The following is a 16,362-nucleotide window of genomic DNA, read 5'->3' as shown; positions in this document are numbered from 1 at the left end:
CACATTGATTTACTTAAATGGGCCGCAGTGTGCAGCCTGGAGAGGAAACTGAACTCCCAGTTAAGCCATGGATGGCTGATTCAAGGATTCTCAGCTGGTGTAAAATGGCCTGGCTGCAATGACTACAAGGGCACCTATGCCACTGATTTGCAACCACTGGAAAGTGGCTTTTCGGATCCAGTGAAATTCATATCAACTAACACCAGCTGGCTTCTTGTTTCTGGCTCAGTCGCTGGTATTTGCTCTGCATGTGATCCTGTTCTAGTCTCTCCAGTGTCAGCTATAAATGTAAAAAAAAAAAAATCCTTCCAGTAGCACCTTAGAGACCAGTTTGTCATAGGTATGAGCTTTTGTGCGCATGCACACTTCTTCAGATACACCTATAAATGCCACAGTAAAGTCCCCAAAACATCTTGAAGAAAGGACATTTCCCATTTCACTGGACCTTTCAAAAGTTGTGCCTTGCTCCTCGTTTGGCAGGATGTTAGGAAAAGATCTGATGTGCTGAGAAGGGAATTCTGGAACAGACAGTACCCATTTAGCTTCACTCTCTAAATTAATGGAACACATATTAAAGGTTTTTCTGCAGCATCTATTAAGGGGGCCCTTATCTTTTATGTGCTGTAGTGGTTAGACCAAGATTGAGGATACCTGTGTTCAAATCCCAAATCAGCCACAAAGCCCACTGGGGGATTGTGGAGCAGGCCAGCGGTGGCTGAATCTGTCGGTGTTGGTTTCTCTCAGTTTTTCAATATTAAAATCAGTTTCCTACATTTCCTCAGCAATTTGCATCATCATCATTAAAAAACCTCATGAAAATGTCATGTCCAGTTCTGTTCAATAAAGCGGAAGTTTTAAAACTGGGCTACTATGAAAGATATACCTAGCCTTAAAAAGTATAAGGCATAGGAAGAAAGATTTTAAGTTGAATGATTTTGGGAAAATACTATTCAGTGTTGGAAACAAACCTTTCAGAGAATTATGGCATTTTGAGCAGTTCAAAGCAACAAAAATGTTTTGACAGCCATCAATCACCAGTGCTTTAGGATATCCTGACTTAAAGCCAATTAGATAACCCACTGACCTTGGACCAGTTGCAGTCTCTCAGCCTAACATACCTCACAGGGTTGTTGTGAGGAGAAAAATGGGAGGGGAAAAAATGAAGTGTGCCACTTTGAGCTTCTTGGAGAAAAGGAGGGATAAAAATGTAAGACACTTTCCAGCTTTGTTTTCTGGAATTCTGTCATGATAAATAGAGCACACTAAGGGCTGCTGCCAAGGATCAGTAGATGCTGGTCATCAATATTGATGTTGCTTGAAAACACTCACTTTTCCATTCAAGTCTCAGCAAGACACCAGAAGAAGCCATTTGAGTCAACTGTGAATGTGGAGTCTGAAAGGTCTGCTAAGACTGCAAACGATGTTGAGGCCAGCCAAGACAATGTGACCTAATATGGCCTCTTGCCAAGAAAAACCACCAAACTTTTCTTAGGAGAATTAACTCTAAGACATATCTTAAATCAAGAACTGCAAAATCCCACAGTGCTGTTATAACTGTGATCAAGTGTTTTGAATTTCTCGTGAATTCTGCATTTCCTCCCTTCATTAAAAAGCAAGAGTTCACTGTCTGAACCACACAGTAAAATACCTGCATCCACTTAATAGGTGACATCATGGCTGTACAATATATACACTGAGAGTCAATATACACTTCAGTATTAGAACCTGGACTTAATGAGCTGTTGGCAATCTGAGAAGTGATAGAGGAAGCAGTGTGTTGTTTCGGCAACAATACATGCTTCTGAAAAAGCACATATCCAGTGTCTTCAAAAATTTCATTAAGCTGAATGGCTACGGAGTGGCTGCTGTGCTGAGCCTATCACAAGTGTCAGTGATAAGTACTATTTTGCTGTTCCCTTGAACTTGCCATCTGCTATGATCACCTGTTTGCTCATGTTCCCAGTCCGATACTTTTTCTCTCCTCCCTTCCTCTCTATTTCCCATTCAAAATATAGTTCCTTTGGGACCATATGTCTCCTATATGACATTGGTCCTCATAATCACCATACAATAAATTATGGCTGCAATAAATATTGGAATGGATATTCAACTAAAACCATTTTGTATGAAAATCATTAGAAGAGGGCCAATGCATAGTTGCAGCTGTTATCACTGACTAAAAGTGAATTGATGGAAACTGCACATCTCCCTCCACATGAGTTCTTACATACATGATATGTGAACAGGTACTTACCAAAGAGCTGGTATAAGTTGGGTCTGAGGTGTCATCTTGTAAGTAACGTGACAGGCCAAAGTCAGATACTTTGCAAACCAGGTTGCTGTTGACCAGGATATTTCTGGCTGCGAGGTCCCGGTGGACGTAATTCATTTCTGCAAGGTACTTCATACCAGCTGCGATCCCTCGCAGCATCCCCACCAACTGGATGACTGTAAACTGCCCATCATTTTGCTGTATCAGTGAAAGTTAAATGCAAGAATTAGCGTTCCTCTGTATTCAAAGAATCCAGGCTTGGAATAATATCCTACAATACAGGCTCTAAGGAAGAGAGATCTATTTGGCCAGATAGGGAGGCTAATTTTGGGGAAATGTGAAGGAAGAGGTCCCAAGAGATAGGAAATCTCAGAAGCAGTAGCCGAAGGAAGGAGAAAGAACAGGCAATAGACTGGAAACTCATTCTAATGAAAGCGTAAGTGGAAGAGATGGAGTGCCAATGAAAATAAGACCAGTAAATGAAAATAATTGGGAAAAGGAAGGACCAGTGAAGGAATCTACACCTACACCAACATGGTATACTCTGGTATACTCTATATCTTATTGGACTACAACTCCCACTATCCCTGACCATTGACATGTTTTCTAGGGCTGATGGAAGTTGGAGTCCAAAACTTCCTGAGAGCACCAGAATAGGCAAGGCTGGTCCAAGGGCAGGAGAAGCTCTCTATTGGTGTCAGTTGGAGTTGGAGACCATTTAACAGTCCTAGGATGATGGTGATTTATACCCTGCCCTTTTCCCTGACAGAACTCAAGATAAAAACAAGAACTGCTAAAAACATAGACAAATCAATAAAATCTGTTTAAAATACTTATCAGCTGGGTTGCTACAAGATTTAGCAATAATTACATTAAGGCCAGGATGTCATTGTTGTTTTGGATGGTTTAATTTGGAGGGAAAGGCATGCTCCTGCATTTGCAGGGCCGAATTGCACAGTGAAAAACTCCACAAGAGCTGGCCTCATTAAATCGATCCAATTCCATTATCACTTCAAAAAGAAAGGAAGTCATACTTACTCGTAAAAAGGAATCCAGGGCACCATTTTCCATAAACTCTGTAATAATCATCACTGGGCGGCTTTTGGTGACCACTCCCTCTAGCCGAATAATGTTTGGATGATCAAACTGACCCATGATGCTGGCCTCACTCAGGAAATCCCTCCGCTGCTTCTCAGAGTAGCCAGCCTTTAATGTCTTAATAGCCACATAGATTTCTCTCTTGCCAGGCAGTTTGAGGCGCCCTTTGTAGACTTCGCCAAACTCCCCTGTAATGGAACAGGTACCATTTACAATCAACTTTGCTCGTTCTGCCATTTTAAAGGGGGGGAAGAAATGAGAGCTACCCAAGCTGAGGACAAGGTGCTTGCCCAAGACATTTTAAACATTTCTTCAAAAAGTGAATGGCAGGAAAACGCATGTCTAAATACCAGCCCTGAGAAGCAACACACAGCACAATTCCTGTACCTTTAACTATTGTAAAAGAGGGAGGTTTGGGCCAGGGAGCTTTTTTCTCTTAGCACTATGACATGACATGCCACTATGACGTCACAATGCTGAAAAGTCCAGAAGCCTCTGTTCCGGCTTCCTGCAGGCTGGGTCTCTCCAGATGTTGCTGGACTACAGCTCCTATCAGCTCTAGCCAGCATGGCCAACAGTCATGAATGATAGGAACTGTAGTCCCAGTATCATTTTGATGGCTCCAGGTTGTCTGAAACCCTGGAGAACAGCTGCCAGTCAATGTAAACAATACTGAGCTAGATGGAGCAATAGTTTGACTTGGTAAAAGGCAGCTTCCTGTAGTGCTTCCAACTACTCGGCCATCAGTTAATTCAGTAGAAATATGTTTTATGTTGTAATCTGTTTCATTTAGGAGAAACTTCCTAGCAGTAAGAACTGTTTGAAAGGGAAACAGGAGTTGGTGGGCTCTGCTTCACTGGAGGTATTTAAGCACAACTGTCTGCAATGCCGAAATTGAATCTTGCCAGGGAAGCTGCAGATCCTGCACGAAGCAGAGATCTAGATGACACCCAAGATCCCACCCAGCATTACTCTGTGATCCTAGGTCTATGTGCTAAGTCTTACTGAATTCATTGGACTTATTTTTTAAAAAGTATACTTAAGGTCAAGTCACAAGACAGACAAGACAAATGTAACTCTGCCACAATTAGTAAAAGAAGAAAAGCAACAAATAGGCAAAAGAGACCAAAAACTGTTTTTATTCCAATTTTACACCAAAGCAGACAGAAAACTATTTACGGTGGCCTTCAGAGGAAGCAGACAGGTGAAATTTTTAGAATGGACTTCAGTGGAAGCAGAGTAAAGGGGGTAGGCTTGCTGCTTGAGCTGCTCCCCAAGGCTCTTGTGAATTACCAGTGTCTTCCATCTTGTCTCATAAAATGGGGAGGGAAAGGCTTTTGTGGAATGAGTGGGAGGGTCGGTATAGGGACAGAAAGTGTGGTTGGGGGTGGGTGGGGAGATAAAGTAAAAGAGAAAATTAAGGATGCTTCCAGACAATAGCTCATAAAATAGGCACAGTACCAACTCCAGAAGAGGTACTTCCTACCCCAAACATTTGGTGCCATGATGGTACTGCCTTTGTTGTGCCACCCAGACTGCCTCTAGTCCATTTGGACAGACAGTAATCGAAGTGAAAACCCACTTGCTGTACATCTGATGCTCAGAAACAACTTCATCTGGAAGCACCTTTAGTGGAAAAAGAGGCAACGCTGAAGCACTGAACGCAAATAGCAAGCAATGAATGCAAACAATAGGTTGGCACAGGTTATAAGCAGCTGATTATAAGGATGCTGGAAAGAAAGAAAGAAAGAAAGAAAGAAAGAAAGAAAGAAAGAAAGAAAGAAAGAGCAACGAGATATAGCAGCAGATGGGCTCTGACACATGGGAGGTTGGGAAATTACATGTTAGCAAATAAAGAAACTGAGACAGACTCTAGATGTCCAGAGCAAAGGAATGGGCAAAAAGTATACTCTGGTCCATTGGTGGACTACAGGCCACTTTCTGATGGTTCATGTAGTGCAGGGATGCTTGTGAAGCTGGGATGAGGAGCCTGTGGCTCTCCAGGTGATGTTGAACTCCAATTGCCATCAGTCCAGCTAGCCTGGCCAATAATAAAGGGTGATGAGACTTGTAGTCCAACCATGTCTGGAGGCTCACAGGTTCTCCTATTCCTGTTATAAAGAATGCTGGACTAGCTTGTTCCTAGTGCGCTCCACCCAAAGGCTTATATTCTCAGGAAAGACTGCACACTCAGGATTTCCACCATTTCACAATGGTGGAAAGATTCTGAGTATGCACACTTACTCTGTAAATTTGGGGTGAGGGGACTTTGGAAATCCTTGGGGATGATAGTAGACCAGACCTCTCACGGTGTAGTCAAAATGCAATACTTTGCTGTCTTCAGGTTGCGATACTTTCCCCTTTTGATGGACTTGATGGGCTTTGGGATGCCTACCTATGGTCCACTGCAACCACAAATATATATATTTTTCCTTACATGGCTACTGTTAACTAAAGTTCTGAACATGCTGCTCACTCCAGCGGGGGAACTAACCTCTTCCTAGGTGAACTGTACTTCCTGGATCATTTGAAGTTGTACAGTGATGAAGCAACATTCACACAATGTTAGCATTGTCTTTGGGAATGGGTCTTTGGTATGATGAGTTTGAGAAGTGCTCAGGGGCTATAGCTAAATTGTACCAGCCCTGGGTAAGCTTACCACTCAAAAGATTTTAAGGGAACAAGCCAAACGATTTGCACAAAATAACAACTGATCTCCTAAATGCTGTGATTTCACACTGTTGTTTAACACAAACGACTGGTTTTTAATAACTAGAGGGTAGGTTGTTTTTGTTGTGTGTTTTTAATGGCGAGTATGCAAGCTTTTCCTTATGAAATTAGCTAATGGCCCCCAAAAAGGTAAGATTCCTGCTGTAGCAGATAAGAGAGAGATGCTATAAACTAGGGAGCTATTGCCCTACCTATTTATTGTTAATTAAACCAGGGAGCACAACAATGTATTAAAGTGAGTCAATTAATTAAGCACAGTCTCTTAAATCACAGAAGAAGATTCCGTTAGGCTTCCAGGAGAAAAGTGCCAGTCCACTGTTAATTGAGCTGAACGAGCCAGAGCATCCACAACAGAGGAGGGAAGGGAAGAAAGCAGGAAGGTAAATGAAGGGAAGGGAAAGGGGGGAGGGATGGCACTGAAACCTGCCCAATGGGAAATGAATCACACCTGCTCCAATGACTTCTTCAATCTTCACGAAAGACACATCAATTTCCTTGGCAAACTCACGGACAGCTTCATTGGGGTCCTCATACGTAAAAGGGTCAATGTAGATCTTCATTCCTGGGGATCCTTCTCATTTTAGAGAAGAGCGGAAGAGAGAGAGAAAAATCATATTCATCTCTGGGACAAGGGATCAACAGCACGTCTCCCCCTAAACCTTCCTTCCTTGCCTATTTGTACAATCAGCTCCCCTATTCACTTGGTCTCTTGTTTCATTCTTCCTCTTTTTCTCCTCTCCGCTTCCCCTGCATTATCTTTTCTCCTTGAAATGTATAGCGTATTAGTTATAACTGGCAGATTGGGAGCAGGCCATGGGTTGCACCCAGAAAGTGGGTGCACACTGTTATTTATTGAAGCAGTACCAAATCCATTAGCAGGAGAGTCAAGGAAAGAACTGCAGGTAGAGATCAATATTTATCAATCTGACACCTTTCCTGCGTCGGTCAGATTGGAAGGGTTATACCAGGTGGCTGTGCTACAGCAGTGAATGCAGGGCAAAAAGAAAGATAAAAATCAAAGAGAATAGCAGCAAGCTGAGAGAATAAATGAATGAAGAGGAGGAGGGAGGAATGGAAGAAAGAAGGAAATCGCTTTGGGAAAAGTTGTCTCAGAAATGAAAAAGAAGAAAGGAAAGGAAAATCAAGAGGATTCAATCACAGTGAAAATCATCACGGTGTCCCTTCTGAAAGAGGAGGCGTATACACACGAAGGACTTAAGAGAGTGCAGAAAGTCATTTGTTCGCCTTTTTGACATTCTGGGAGCTTTCCAGTTGATTCAGATTGCCCACCTCTGTAGCCTGGTGTTCAATGCCTCTCTTGTTCAGGCTGAACATTCAACCCGCTAGAGGGAAGTTACAAACCAACACTAGTTTGCTGTTTTTATGGGAAAGATGGCAGCAGGTTTACGATGCTTCTGTTCATGCATAATTTAAGCCATTTTTATTTACCCAACATACCTTTGATAGTTTTGTGGCTGCTACTAAAATGACAGAATGCAGCAATTACAAGCGAGTGAGCATCCTAATGATAAAAAACAGCCTCCATAATAAATATTCTTGGGGGTTTGCTTTAGCTTTCAAAAAGCGTCACATGGCCCCTTGCAGCAGGCTGCCAAATCTCTACCAGACATGACTGGGAACTTGTAGGCTTCTGCAGGGAGTTTGGGAGGTTGCCGGCAGGAGTTAACTTGGGTATAAACCTCATTATTTCACTCATTAAATTTTAAGAGAGATCTCACACTCAGGAACACACATCACATTGGTGGAGGCGTTTCCTCCCATCTGGTGCACATTAAATAGTGGAACCCGTGAATCTAACAAAGGCTGGTCAAGTTGCTGTTTTGAGATTCCACTGCAAACTTGAACGCTGGAAAAAAAATGTTCGGCTTCACCCATTACAAAGGCAACTGATGTATTTCTTGTTTGTGGCCAGGTGCTAGTAAAGAGAAGTAAGAGCTCTACCACCTCCCAAACTGTGGCTTAGTCCTCTCGGGCCTTTTATGTCATTCACCTTTCAAATTACCTGGCCTGCAGTACCCAAAAATGTGTTGCTGCAGCTATGAGGCCCAGCAGGCTGAAGCTGAAAGTCCTGGTCTTCTGAACATGAAAATGGGCTTCCCAAGTAGTGAAAGCCACCTGAGCCAAACATGGCATGCATTACATCACACCACCCTTTGCCAGCCTGGTGCTCTCCAGAAAATTGTCCTTCCATTTCTTCTTCAACTCTCTCTTTGTATTGTACACTATTTTCAGAGAAGCGGCTAACCTAAGATTTGTCATATGCTTTTGACCCAAATGAATCACTATATTTAACACCTGAAAAGATTGCCAGAGATACTCTGGGTGATCGCAACAGGCAATCCTTGGAATGCACTGCACAGTTATCTTGTTTCCACTGGGCAATGGCACTAAAGTCAGCCTCACTGCCAGGGCCGTCTCTAGGCCTGGGCTGGATAGTGCAATGTGCCAGGGCGCCTGGCCACCAGGGGCGCTGCTCTGCCCCCCACCTCCCTGCCCATGCCTCGAGTGCGCCCTGCGGGGCCAATGGGAAAAGCGTCTCCCCCCTCCCCCTGCAGTCGCCGCGGCCTCTGTCTCCCTCCTCCCACAGCCAGGCACCTCACACTCGGGAGAGCCGAGCGTGCTGTCTGAGGGAAAGTGAAAGAGCAGCTCAAGAGAGCACGCATGAGGAGGAGCCGTCTGCACAACTTCGTTCGCCCGCCCGCCCACCCTTCCTTCAATCCCTCGCCTCGGGAGTGGCAGCGCCTGAAGTCACCATTCGCCTGGCACTTTACAGGAGGTGGGATGGAGACCCCCTCTGCCGCTGCTGCCCCCGACACCCACTGCAGCCGCCTTCGCGGCTTCTCCTGCTGCTCAGCCTGCTGCTCTCTGCCCTTTGCCTATGGCCAGCTGAGTGCCGGGCTCTGGTGAGGTGCAGGTGGGGGGTATTTAATAGGGGCTGGGGTGCCTGGTAGCTGTGCGTGGAGGGGAGCTGCTCTGGAACTTTCCGAAGGAGAGGCGGGGGTGGGCAGGGCCGAGGCCTGCGGAGGAGGCTGCAGGTGGTGGGTCTGACTGGCCCCAGGTCGCGCGCTCCCTCGGACTCACCGCTTCCTCCTGCTGTCTGGGAGAGAGAGGCTCCTTCCCTCACGATCCCCTTCCCTCCCTTGTGATCTCGTGGCACTCACATATTTTGTATTTTAATAAAGTTGTGGCCAAATTTATGCCAAAAACCTTAAAAATTTCTGTGTGGAGTGTGTTTTACTTTGAGAGGTGGTTTGGGGACCTCGACACACAATAAATGGGCAACAAAAACCAGTTTGTTTATGTTTCCTGTTTTCTTTTCCCAAGCACAGATAATATGCAAGTGTGGTGTCAGCTCCCTAAAAAAGGTCAACAACTCTGGGAAGGGGGGGGGGGTGCCAGAGGGATCTCCACACCACGGCGCCGGATATGCTTAAGACGGCCCTGCTCACTGCTGTGACTCTCCTATTCCCTTTCTTAAACTCTCACCTGCCCCTTTCTCTTTCCATCCTATTATTAACTTTTGTTCTAGCATCTCATCTCTCCCAGGATTTGCTCCCCACCTTTTTTATGTTTGGCAATCAGTCAGAGAGCAAACTCTTTCCACCTCTTCTCGGCTTAGAACTGCAGTTTTAATGTCTGTATAATTAATCCAACCTCATTCAAGCATTGTTCGTTTACCACATATTTAACGTAAGTAGCAACCGTAAGCCCTATGAAACATGAAGATCCAGGTCTAGAATATCCCAGGACTGCAGTTGAGTCACAAACTTTGAATTCTGTTGTGGCATTTCCAGACTCCAGAGTTTCTATGAGTCTTGAGAATGGCAATTCAGAGTGCCTGACACTCACAAGTTACATAGGAACAGGGCAAAACATCCATTCCCCACCAACTGCTGGTTGCTACTCATCCGGATGGTGCACCATGTCTAGTAGAAGCAGCACAGGTGGCATAGGGGACAACACCTAGTGAAATGCCAAACCCTTACAATAGTTCATCTCTCTACCTTGCAGCACAATTCTTTCACTTGCAGCTTAGTAGTAAAGCACTAAATCCAAAGGGAAAGCTGCAGCTTACAGGAAGGCAGCCTTAGGCACACACTGGGCCAAAACTATATCCTTCCATTACCGATGGCGAAACCTGCGATGAAGTCATCCATGCTTTGCCCAGTTCATAAATCTTTTTACAGCTTCATCACATACATTTTTACTGTTCCATAAATCCTTTTACAAGTGCAGCTGATGCTCTAGCAGGATTACAAAGGAATTTACAAGATCATAACCAAGGCTGGCTTACAGATTAGAAAAGCAAAACAAACACATAATGCAGAAGGATCAAGTTGGGGACGCAATGACCTTGGACTAAGTGCTACCCACTTGGCCAGCGTAAAATGGCTTCTAAATGTCCAGGAGAAAGATATCCATGCTGTTGACAAACAGCTCTGTGCTCATAACAAGTCTGAGGAAATCTGCCAGAGTTTGGAACCAGACTACGGATGAAGGCAGTCTGACATTTTTGGAACAACATGTTTGGAAGTGTACAGTTCAGTACAAAGACCGAATCCAACCATAGAGCTATCAATAAAAGCTTTATGATTCGTCTACTCAAAGATGGTGAGTAGAACGGTGTAGATTCCTAGTTGACAGGAGCTGTTTGGTTTTCTTGCTGAGAATTAGCAACCTCTCTGTTCTGCCTTAAGAAGAGGACTTTTCTGCGCAAGCGCGTACACACACACACCGCTTGCAAGCAATAGACTAAAGTGACCGCATACACACACAGCGCCGCGAAATAATTAAATAGTTCAATTCAAACCCAGAAATGGCGGGAGAGAGCTGGAGAGTCCTCGTGGCTCACAAAGAGACACTCTTCAGATCCCGAAGAGGATGTCAGTGAGGGTGAAGGAAGGAATCCCCACGGAGACCAGAGGTGCAGCAGGGCTCTGTTTAGGCCAGGCATCCCCAAACTTGGCCCTCCAGATGTTTTGGCCTACAACTCCCATGATTCCTAGCTAGCAGAACCAGTGGTCAGGGAAGATGGGAATTGTAGTCCAAAACATCTGGAGGGCTGAAGTTTGGGGGTGCCTGGTTTAGGCTGTTCTGCCTCCCCATCTAACAGCTGATGTGTGGGGTCACGCAGTAGCAGCTGCAGCTGCTTTTTCATGCATCCTCCAGCTTTCTGCTGGCACCAGAGTTTCAATTCTAGTTGTGGATATTTTTGGATCCAGTATTTTTTGTATGGATTGAAGTGAGAGGGCACAGTGGGAGTTTAAAAGGTGTTTAGAGGGTGCTCCCCACTTTATGCAGTTTTACGGAAGCATGCGGCTCGGCGGAACACCTGTATCTCGAAGTTGTGCATTGTTTTCTGCACCACCAGCAGATGGCAATCCGGTGAAAGATACACCTCTCTAATTTTGTGTTTCAGGGTTTTCAAGGACACACACTCTGCATCTTGCATGGATACTTACCAAAACAATAACAGAGAACATAAATCCAGTGGAATCACCTGGCTATGAGGCTATATGCACAGTATTAGCATGGGCACACAGCTCTTGCCAGCACACAAAATGAATCATTAAAATTTGGAAATTACCTTTAAGATGTATGGTAGCTTTATTAATGGCTTAAGCCATAATAGCTAAATGGAACCTCCACATATAGAGGTAGTGTACCTATGTAAATAAAAACCAGATGCTGCTGCTGATAACAACAAGGGAGGTCTTCATTTCTAGCTTGTGACCATGTGGAAGCATTTGGTCAGTCTCTGTTAAAAACAGAATGCAAAACTAGATGGACTTTGCTTTGCTCCAGCAAGTAATTATTGTCTTCTTAACTTCTTACTTGCAGAACAAGATACTGATACTCTGCAAGTAGGCATATGGAAGAGACTGACTTGCCAATTGAGGCTGCCTCGTTTGTGTTTGGCTGCTTATTGCATCTAAGTAATTTAAATGCCAGCACTCAACACTCAGAAAATGGTTTGAAGAGTTAATTAGACAGACTAACCTAGATGTTTCATTTAGAGAAAAAAAGATATACACTGTAAGGATTTCTGTTTTACTATTGCAGCGATAGACTATAGCATGCTGAAACAGAATTGAAAGCGTTGCTTGTTACCTTGCACCCTTTTTTTAACTACATCAGCCAAGTAGAGGGGGCTGCAGGGAGTGCTATTACTAGTGTTTTGTGGGGGTAATGAGGGACTTTTCCATGCGCTCTGGTTTCCATCATGGCGTTCCATTGTGCCAGAAGCAGTTTAGTCATGCTGGCCACATGATCCGGAAAGCTGCCTGTGGACAAACGCCGGCTCCCTCAGCCTGAAAGCGAGATGAGCGTCGTAACCCCATAGTCATCTTTGCCTGGACTTAACTGTCCAGGAGTCCTTTACCTTTACCTTTGCTGAGGGACACTTTCTCCCCACCACAAACATAAAGAAATGGTCCTGACCTGTGGATTCTTAAAATCTCTGGCCTGGGATTTTAAAAGAAAATGTTTTATTTGCCCTCTTTCTCCATTATCTAGCCTGCTATAGTTAGCAAAATGCCTTCTTTGGGGAAACCTTAAAAGACCTCTTATGTACATATTTTCATATTCATGTGAAAATGATCTCTGGCCACCCCAAGCCATTCTCTAGACCTTGGATTCTCTGGGCTCTCTTGGCCATTACTTCCTCATTTAACCTTCCCACTGAGCAGTGTGGAATTAGGAGAGTATCCTGTTCACATACCTTTCATTAGTAGTCACCGCAGCTTTGACAACATGCTTTCCCCATCCATCTATCCATCCATCCCTATACTCAGAATTTATGGATGGAATTCCAAGCAGCGCTAAGGAGATCACTCCATCAGGACAAACATTTTTGCTTACCTGATGGAAAGATCTCCCATCTCCTCCCGCTGCATGCTATTTTGGGTGTTCTCTCACCCCTCTCCAGGCTGGCAGGAGGGCATGAGAGCAACCAGGGGAAGGAGAAGGGGGAAGCCCCATTGTGCTAGTAGCACTTGTTGCACTGGCTCCAGCTAGCACAACTAGGTAAAGGTAAAAAGGTAAAGGACCCCTGGATGCAGGGCCAGCTCTAGGTAGAGTCATAGCTTCCAAGTTTTCCCTTTTCTCACGAGGAAGCCTATTCAGCATAATGGAATTTCCCTTAAAAAAAGGGAGAACTTGGCAGCTATGGGTAGAGTCCCGATGGTGCGGGGCACCAGGCCACCAGGCAAAGCCACACGGAAGCCATGCTGCGCCCTGCAAGGGCGAGGGCGCCGGAGCGATCTCCGCCCCTCAGCGCCAGGGTGCGCGACCTGCTCGAGACTGCCTGCCTGGATGGCAGTCCAGTCAAAGGCAACTATGAGGTTGTGGTGCTCATCTCGCTTTCAGACCGAGGGAGCCGGGGTTTGTCCACAGGCAGCTTTCTGGGTCATATGGCCAACATGACTAAACTGCTACTGGCGCAACGGAACACCATGACGGAAACCAGAGTGCACAGAAATGCCTTTTACTTTCCCACTGCAGCAGTACCTATTTATCTACCTGCACTGGCATGCTTTCAAACTGCTCGGTTGGCAGGAGCTGGGACAGGGCAATGGGAGCTCACCCCATTGCGAGCAGTGGTGGAGGAAGAGGAGTGTGGGGGAAGCGCACCGCCCCCAGCAGCGCGATCTCAGTGGGGTGCCATCGCAGCTGCCCCCCGCCTGCGCTGGGTGTCACGCCCCTGCAGGTGGCACACCACGCCCCCAGGACGCCCGTCACACCCCTGTGGGTGGCGCGCCATGCCCCAGGTACATGCGCCAGCCTCACCCCCACCTGCTCTCCACCCCCCAGTGCCGGAGCATGAAGCTCCACCACTGATTGTGAGGATTTGAAACACTGACCTTCTGATCAGCAAACCCAAGAGGCTCAGTGGTTTAGACCACAGCGCTACCCGCATTCAAATTCCAGGAACAGATACTTTTATTTTGTGGAATGCAGGCCTTGCCCAGAGGTTGCCAAAAGTGCATAATCTGAACTGTGTGCAGCCTTCAAGGCACTATCAGCGGTCACCTGGGATATGCACTGTTACCAATGAGCTGCTACTCAAATTTGGCATCCAGGTGAGAGCTTTTTCAAAAAGAGGCGGGCGAGCTTTGAAAACAAAGAAGGCAATGCATTGGCAGGATTGATTCAAGGTATGGCATCCCACAGATCAATGCAGGAAAACATACCTGCAGAAACCTTTGTTTAGTCTCAGAAGGAACGAGCTGATCTGGTGCCTATTAATAACTTTTAAAATTTCTGCACAGAGGAGGCCAGAATTGATGTGCTGCCTTACCTACATATTTTTTGCCTTGCTTTATGCCAGCTGTCTCAAATTTGTCCTGATGGGCTGCCCTTACAATGTTCCTGCCACTGGGCTGTGTGCTTGCTTTTGCCTTATACGAAATAATTCTTTCCATTAAAAAAAAATGCTGTCAGACAGAGAGACAAAGTGCTGTTTGGGGGAAAATGTCAGCAGTGGGAACACATCAGAGGACCAAGGGCATAGGGAGAAGAACTGTAACGGCTCAGGGAACAAGGCTTTAGCTAATGGGCATTAAAAAGTGCAGCAATGCCGCAGAAGAGCATCATGGCAGTAGGGAAGAAGCGTACCATGTATACAAACAGTCCAGAGGTGTTTGAGGAGTGGTAAATATGTTTGCTCAAAAGATTTGCTGGCTACAGGGTCACGAAGGTCATACTGAAGAAGCTCCTGCAGAGCCCAGAAAGTAAAAATCCATCCAAATGTCATGACACAGAAAACTAACTTGCTGAACAAAGACACAGCAAACAGCAACCATGGGGATGTGTGCATTTTTATATCAAAAAGGGAAGTTTCTTCCCGTATTGCAAAAACAACACTAAGACAGAAAGGGCAATCTGCTCAAGTGCTGGGTCGACTTTTCCTATTCATCTACATCTCAGGGCCATCATCAATCTCAGTAAAGCAGATTCTCCCCTTAGTGGAGAACATGGGTTGCAGAAGGGTTAACAAGACATCCCAGGGGTGGTGAGGCGGGTCAGTTTGGATGGCCACATGTGTGATTGGTGGGTGTGCTGTTGCTGGGGAAATTTGCATGTAGCAAATGATTTATTGGCAGCCTTAGCCCCATATATGCTCAGTGAGCAGCTTTCAGTATCCACTTTGCTGCTCGCAACGAATCTCCCGCCCGCCCTCCTCTAATTTTAGGCGTTCTGTGCATTGACCTTGCTGCGCCTATCATGTGGTCGCCTGTTTTGGATCAGGGGCCTGGTAGGAATTTGCCCACTTGGCTGATTGGCTGGTGCCAGGTGGTTTTGCCTACTGTGTAGCAATAAGTCACAACTTGTAAGGTTACGGTTAGGCATTGGTTCAAATTGAATGGTGGAGGGGTACGGATTTTGGTTGGGCCTGCCCCTCATGGTTGCTGCTGCCTTTAGGGGTATTCCATTAAAGGAATCCTGGGGCTCCATATGTTTGTCCGTTTATCCCCGCTAGGGGCCAGGGCCGCACATGAGCCTCGGGGAGCATCTGAGGGATGAGGTCAAGGGCTTGGGCCCCTGCCCCGATCTCTCCCAGAGGGTGCTCACCTACTGGCTCCCGTCCTAGGCTAGCGGGAGTCAGGTCTGTCCCAATGCCAAAGAAACCACTCACATCAGTTGTATTTAAATAAAGTTGTGGCCAAATTAATGCCAAAAACCTTAGACTTAAAATATTGTGTGATGTGTGAGTTATTGGGGGGATGTCTTGGTACCTCGACACGCAAACCTGGTCCAAACTTAGGCCCGCTTCTCCAACATTACACATTCCTACTCACAGTCAAAAATGCACATAGAACACAGAAATCCATGTCTTTCTAGCATCATATATATGTGTACTTTGAATAAATTTCTAGAAGCTTGGAGAAGTACTGGCCTCGCATTTATTTATTTGGAATGATATGTGTGTTCCATACTTCCTCCAAAGAGCCCCAAACAGGGTAAGTAGGGTTTACTGTAGAAAGGAGGTGAAATTTCTTAGACTTAGGTTTTATCAGAAAATTTCTGAGATTTTTCTTTGTCTCACCTATCTAGAAAAAGAATACCACTTTGCAGAAATTTCTCCACCTTTTTGGTGGTGGGCCGTATCCATCCCCCCTCCCACAATGCCCTAGAATGACTTTTGGAAAATTTCTCATCCCCTGGAGAAATTAAGTGAATTTCTCTCCCCATAATTTCTCTGCCCACAAATATGGTGGAGCATTTTGAGAGGCAATTTG

At 45.5% G+C, this 16,362-nt stretch overlaps 1 protein-coding gene across 4 annotated transcripts in view; it reads right to left on the bottom strand.

Moving 5' to 3' along the window:
• EPHB1 (EPH receptor B1) overlaps positions 1–16,362 on the bottom strand; it is a 344,890-nt gene that overhangs the window by 39,006 nt on the left and 289,522 nt on the right. For 3 of the 4 annotated variants that reach the window (XM_060274589.1, XM_060274587.1, XM_060274588.1), the window contains exons 10-12: positions 6,549–6,671; positions 3,311–3,558; positions 2,255–2,470 (exon numbers count right to left, since the gene is read on the bottom strand). In XM_060274589.1, coding sequence (XP_060130572.1) covers positions 2,255–2,470; positions 3,311–3,558; positions 6,549–6,671 — 587 coding nt within the window. Of the gene's footprint in view, positions 1–2,254; positions 2,471–3,310; positions 3,559–6,548; positions 6,672–16,362 lie in introns of those variants that run through there. The other variant, XM_060274591.1, reaches the window with a different exon arrangement.

Source organism: Zootoca vivipara, chromosome 5 (genome assembly GCF_963506605.1).
Source record: "Zootoca vivipara chromosome 5, rZooViv1.1, whole genome shotgun sequence".
NCBI lineage: Eukaryota > Metazoa > Chordata > Lepidosauria > Squamata > Lacertidae > Zootoca > Zootoca vivipara.
Note: the sequence above shows the minus strand (reverse complement) of the source record. Positions and strands in the feature narration are given on the sequence as shown.